Source organism: Fusarium sambucinum, chromosome II (genome assembly GCF_050947815.1).
Source record: "Fusarium sambucinum isolate potato_lamoka chromosome II, whole genome shotgun sequence".
Taxonomy (NCBI): Eukaryota; Fungi; Ascomycota; class Sordariomycetes; order Hypocreales; family Nectriaceae; genus Fusarium; species Fusarium sambucinum.
In genome coordinates, this window is record NC_139293.1 from 6,647,651 (window position 1) to 6,654,130 (window position 6,480).

A 6,480-nucleotide genomic window follows, 5' to 3' on the forward strand; every position below is an offset into this window, starting at 1 on the left:
ACAAAAGTATTAAGATAGATAGCACGGCAGGCTCTTTAATTCCTTTCCCGCCAGGCCGCCTTAGTATAAAAAAGGTGGCCAGTACACCTTCCGAGAGTGGTGAATTTTGTTCGAGTTCCTTTTTCCTCATCCATGTCGTGCGTGAGATTATAGTGTAGATAGAAAAGTGTGCTGGTGTGTCCTCCAACAGACTTGTAGTAGAACGTAAAATCGTGAAAAGAAACGTTCCTTACATGATGATGGCGGGAATGTCGACGTTAGCCTTGATAGACTTATGAGGAAGAACGCTACCACCGTTGACGTAGATCTCGTCTCCGACGGTGACATCGTCACCAAGAACTGTTACGTTCTCGAGACGGGCCCATCGGCCGATGGTGCTGTTCCAACCAACAATTGTGGACTTGACCCAGGCGTGGTCCTTGACCTTGGAGCCCTTGAGCAGGACACATCGCTGCAGACGGACACCATCGCCGATAACAACGTTGGGGCCAATGGTGACATTGGGTCCGATTCTGCAGTTCTTGCCAATCTTGGCTGAGGGGTCGATCAGGACGTTTCCGCCGTGAACATAAGGCTCGCTGGGAGGGGTGAGCTCCTTGCTGCCCTTCTTTGTGAGGGAAGAAAGGTACAGGCATGTACCGCTAAGAAAATCCTTGGGCTGGCCGACATCCATCCAGAAGCCCTCCAGGTCGAAAGAGTGGAGCTGGTTGTCCTTGACCATGGCGGGGAAGGTCTCCTTCTCGATCGAAGTCGGACGAAGCTCGATACGGTCGAGAATAGAGGTGTTGAAGATGTAGAGACCAGCGTTGATGCGGTTGCCAACGAACTCGACGGGCTTCTCGACGAATCGGTCAATCAAAGAGCGGTGTCCGGGCTGGTGGACAACGACACCATACTTGGAGGGCTCCTCGACCTTGGTAACGACAATGGTACCCTCATTGCCGTGGTTCTTGTGGAAGGCCAGGAGATCCTCGAAGGGGAAGTCGCAGATAACATCGGAGTTGAGGACGAAGAAGGGAGAGTCGTCCTTGGCGAGAATACGCTCGGCAAGCTTCAGGGGTCCGGCGGTGTCGAGAGGCTCAGTCTCGACGGAGAATTCAATGTTGATGCCGAACTTTTCCTCATACTGCAGAACGCCAACGTCAGAATATGTGTTGTGTGAGCGAATTCGGTGGTTTTTCTTACCTCTGCCAGGAACTTCTCCATGACCTCGGGTCGGTAGTTGACAGCAAGGACGATGTCAGTAACACCAGCTGCGACCAGCGCCTCAATCTGGTGCACAATCATGGGCTTGTTGGCAAACTCAACCAGGGGCTTGGGAACACTCAAGGTCTATACAAAGGCGCAGACGGTCAGTTACATGGAAAACCAAGAATAGTATTGGAGGGTCGCGCGATGGTGTCGCGAGCTTCCGCGGGGCAACGTACGAGAGGTCGAAGACGGGTGCCATAGCCACCGACAAGAATGAGTCCTGCGCATTGTTAGCTAACCTGCTGGAGAGTGAGAGAAGATGATTCGGAAGAACAAACCCTTCATGATTGCGGTACTGAGAAGCTAAGCTGAATGTGCCAAGAGCAAAGGGGGTAAGAGTGGCTAGCAGAACAGCGAATGTAAAGAACAGAGAGCGACAGCAGCGAGGTCCTGAAAAGAAGGAAGAAACCTCGACAGGATTAGATTAGAATAGGTAGGTTAAAAAAAAGTTAGAGGGTATTGGGGGTATCTCGAGAGATTCAGAGTTAGGGTGAGAGTCAAAGTAAAGGTCAAGGTCAGAGAGGAAGGGAAAGGAAAGGGGAGGAGCAGAATAATAAGAAGGCCAACTTTGGACTCAGGAGAGCAATCCAAAGCAAGTGGGGATGTCTAAAAAAGGCCAACGTGGGTAGATTCAGATTCAGCCATAGAAACAACAGAAAGCAGGCTGACGAGAATGAGATGGGATGGGATGGGAAAGTGGAGAACGGGATCCAGGATCCAGGGGGGGTCTAGCATAAATTGACAGTGGTCAGCCAGTGCCAGAACCGACCGACAGTAAAGAACCAGGGTCCTTTTTAGGCCCAGGCTTAATCACGATGAAGATCTCTTTGTGAAAGTTGCCTTGTTTCGAGGTATTTCTAAACCTAATTCGGGACTTAATAGTTTTTATAGTTGCGAGATGTTTCAGCCAATTGATTAGAAAGAGGCAACACGTTTCCAATAGGTACCTAAGTACCAAGTCTACCTACTAAGGTACAGCAATAAAGGAGCACCACCCATCATGCCCGACTTGTAGTTGATACCTATTACTCTAGACTACCCTCTCAGACTATTTGTTTCCTCAAGTTACTAAGTTACGGGTCCACACAAATCAACGATCCGCGACACGAGGTCCTTGGAAGCAGAGGAAGGGAAAGGGGGCTTCCTGCTTCCATCTCACTCCAATCAGAAAGTCCCATGTCCAGCGGGGTCAATGTGGTTCGACCATTTCCCGTTCCCTGGCGAAATTATATTGAACCCCCTGTTGAAAGAGAAAAAGGCTGTTTCCGTCTCGACTATCCGTGTCGCCCGGATACTCCGTACTCTTTACTATGTACTCTTCTAGAATTGATCAATATCAAACATGGTTTCAGCTGAGGTTGAAAACGATTCATCATCTGCTTTAGGAAGCTGCTGCATGCTTTATCTGTCTAATAAAGTATATCGAGACTGGAAATTAGCATTGGTTTAGTTAGTACGTTGTTTACCAGCCACACTATTCACGAGGTATAAAAACATCCGACATTCAATCAAGACTCAATATCTCCTCATAATCTCCTTTCTTCACTCGATCGATTGATGAAACCGTTGGAAAATAGATCTAAACTAATAATAATGGCACCATTCCCTTCAAGTCAAAGCATTAGGGAGGTGCTAACACAAGTCACTCACAAGCTGACGTTCATTTATATAACCCCTGTCAAGGACCCTGCAACTCATTTACGAGAGTCCCTCGTATTGGTAACGGACATTTCTACATTAGTCTTGCTCTTCTCAACCGCATTAACGTTTCGTACAGCATCATTCTCATAACTCTCTATCTTCCTATTTCAAAACGACTCTCATAAGCCATTATTTCGTACAACAACCACAAAACCGTTCCACAACTCGCCCCATATGACTTCATAATCGAGGTGATCCATCTCTCAGCCTCTCCCGTGTCCCCATCTGACACGTCTGCTAACTAACTTGTTAGTGTGAGAACCCCTCCTCTGATTGATCTGTCAGTCACCATCTCGTGACCTCAACACGTAACTACCAAACTTCAACCCTAAACTCTGTCAAATGTCTCCTCTTCTACCTATTTTCAAATGTTTCATGTGGAAAACGAGGCTATGATTGGTAGATACAGACAGCTCATGCCACACCTATGTTCAAATCAATTGCTCAGTCAGACTGTTGCTTTGTGAATGTTCAACACCCAACGTCATCGCACAGTTGGCATCTATAGGTACAGGCTAGATAGATGTTCAAGCGGATCGGCAATCGCCAAAGCTTGAATGTGCAACCTTAGAGTTTGGGGTTGGTGGTGCTGTTTCCATCAAGTCTGCAGCTGACAGTTGGTGGTGTTACCGTTCGGCATGCAAAAGTGTGTTGGTTTGTTGCATCTTGTTACAGCTCATCCCTCTTATTGTGCTTCTTTATGCTCCCCTCAACAACTTACGAGTTGTCAACAAACTCAACGCCTAAGTTCTGAAATGAATGGAAACACGTAACCCAAAAGTTGGTCCAAGGTGGCATGAACAAACTGTCATCCAACACCTACACGCCAACCCTGAATATTGTCATTAAGGGACACGTATTCTCGGCGGTGATTGGTTGTATTGTAAACTCGAGTGCAGTACACACATACTATGTAGATACATCAACCGATCTCATCCCCTGACATGGCCAATATAGCAGACATTCCCATAGTGGAAGGATGTGAGTCTTCATATGCTCCAACTCGATAAGACGATCGCCGTCCTATCGATGCCGGTGGCCTGGCTTACAGTAATAGTCAATATATCTCAGAGTACCTAATAGAACGGATTGGAGATGCACTATGGTGGCCCCCTTTCTACTCATCATCAAGAATCATCGTGTGATGAGAATAAAACCATCAAGCCGCTCCAGTCTCACGTCAATCACCACAGATGCATCACCACGATGGAACATACGATGGTTCCTGAGTTCTATCCGGTAGAGAAATGAAAAATTCATGATCATTATGGTCGTTAAAGTGCCGTATCATCGTGCTCCTCCAAATTTCATGCTCATCCTCGTCAATCGTTTCAATCTCATGATCCTTCGCTTCTTTACTCATGTTGTAAAAGTCAACGCTAGCTCCTACCATGCTCATGTTTTTTTCTCCTTCAAAACAAGATTCCAACCTCTTGTCAGAATCATTACAGAATGTACTGAGAAACCCAGCTTTCGCTAAAATAATAATAAAAAGGTACCAAATGCTAAAAGAAATCCCTAAGCAATGTGCTTTTTCTCTTTTTGTCATGGTTCGTCAAATTGTCGTTCAATGCATGTCAAATCCGCTCTTGCGTGATTTTTGCAAGATAAATGCCTTTTGTGAATGATATTATCATTCATTTCAAGTTTTCCTCATTCGTAGGCGTCCTTTCCCTCTTCAATTTTTACCATCCGTTTTGTGTGTATCTTTTGTTTTCTTGACTTCAAGGTCTCCCCACAATGACCTGTCCGGTGTCACCGGAGGTCCCTTGTTGCAACGCATCGCCCTTTCAGATCGATTTGATACAAGCAAGCCATCCCGGGTGTGATAAACGTTCAAGGAGTTGTCGGGATGAGCAAAAGAGTGCCCATTGTAAGTCGACCTCCTTGTATGGGTCGATTCACTCTGTCGCGGCAATAAGCCGTCAAGCTGGATGAAAGCCTTATAGAAAATAACGGCCGTAAAAAGGTGAGATCGCATCTAAAGTCATATCGTATCGTCATGAGTCGTCGGAAACGGCCAAGGATATATCAAGTTACATATCGCCGTCAATCCAATTCAAAATGATCGGTTGGAAACAAAAGAAAAAAAGAAAAGAAAAGGCAAGATGACATGTAATAAAAATCAAGCAACAAAAAATAAGTGGTGATCCTTCCCTGAGTAATCGTGAGAGAAGGGTTGCCAAAGGAGGTTGGTTTGGGTATATCCCTTGGGATTGCTGTGAAGCATTTCAACCGCTTGTAAGTCGTCCTGTGTGTGGCTATCCCTCATGTTTCTTCGACATGTTCCCACGTGAGCTGATCTAGGCCCAACCGTGAAGCATCGGTTGATTCAAATGGCCGTTGAGAGTTGTGCCATGGAATTCTCAGTCGAACGAGGCAGTCGAGCTACTACTGGAGTGGTGTCCCGATCGCCTGCTGTGGCGGTCGCTGTCTCGAGAAGACGTGTGGCGGCTCTTGCGGCGACGTGCTGTTTCCTGAGCTGGAAGGCCTTGGACAATGCCATTGCGTGCCAGCATACCTCCGTTAACAGAGAAGTTGCGGCATACCATGAAAGCACGCATAGCAGCATTCTCTTGGGCCAAGACGTCGGATTCGTATGCGAGATCTGTTTGATATTCACGGCCATTGACAAGGACCAGGCAAGTGTAGCCGTTGTGGTCCCGGTAACACTCGTACATGGGGTCTGTCCATCCTCGACGACGGCAGAGGCCTGTGCACAATTTTGTTAGCAAAAAGCCCTTGTCTTGATAATCGGTGTAAGTTGATATCCTGAGGAACCCCACAATCCATCTGAACATCCGAGAGTGTGCATCATGTCTACACGCATGTCGAGGGTTGACTGCTGGATATTCACGGCCTGTGTTTCAAGGAGCCTATGTTATCTGACCCAATTGTGCCAATGGCGCAGGCGTGCACTTCAACCCAAGTCGCACAATAGTAAGAACAAAGGTTGTTCATTGCTACATGCGGGGCACTTGGGCCTACCATGTACACAATCTTTTTTTTTTGTCCATCGCATAACTTCTCCATGCGCAATTGCCGACGCCATGGACGGAATTGCTTCCCAAAAAAACAAAGATACAGCTCAGAACGTGGTGGACTTACTCTCAAGGTACTGCATATAGAAGCCGCCCATTGTGATGCTGATGCTGGTGGCGTTCACTTGATGGGCAAAGGCGGAAGATCTGGAAGCAGATGTGGTTGCGACTGAGTAAACAGAAAGGTGGAAATCGAAGTTTATAAAAGCTTCTCTGGGGCGGCAAAGATAGTGGAGAGGATCAAGGGCATGAGAGGGGAAGTCGATATAAAGAACGAATATCAATGGAGGAAACGCGCCCAAAATAAACGCTTGTCTAGATCCAAAAGAGAAGACTGATGCCGAAGACAGGGTTTAGCTCCGAGAACGAACTCTAGGATCGAGCGTTGCAGCGGGTAGAGAGGATGTAGAGGCAGCGAGATGTCAGGAACCGAATCAAAACTGAAACAAGCCTTGCGATTCTTGGGGAATGGTAAAGATTCGGAGGG

General features: G+C 47.0%; 2 protein-coding genes across 2 annotated transcripts; both read right to left on the reverse strand.

Moving 5' to 3' along the window:
• Nucleotides 1–229: 229 nt before the first annotated feature.
• FSST1_009151 (mannose-1-phosphate guanylyltransferase) lies at nt 230–1,536 on the reverse strand (the record flags this gene model as incomplete). Its single annotated transcript, XM_083226099.1, has 4 exons — nt 230–1,126; nt 1,186–1,332; nt 1,428–1,471; nt 1,530–1,536. The coding sequence occupies 4 exons, from the start codon at nt 1,534–1,536 to the stop codon at nt 230–232; spliced, it is 1,095 nt and encodes a 364-aa protein (XP_083085112.1).
• A 3,782-nt stretch (nt 1,537–5,318) lies between these two features.
• FSST1_009152 (double-stranded RNA binding motif domain-containing protein) lies at nt 5,319–6,091 on the reverse strand (the record flags this gene model as incomplete). The annotated part of the gene is made up of 2 exons (XM_083226100.1): nt 5,319–5,665; nt 6,061–6,091. The coding sequence occupies 2 exons, from the start codon at nt 6,089–6,091 to the stop codon at nt 5,319–5,321; spliced, it is 378 nt and encodes a 125-aa protein (XP_083085113.1).
• Between the last annotated feature and the right edge of the window lie 389 nt (nt 6,092–6,480).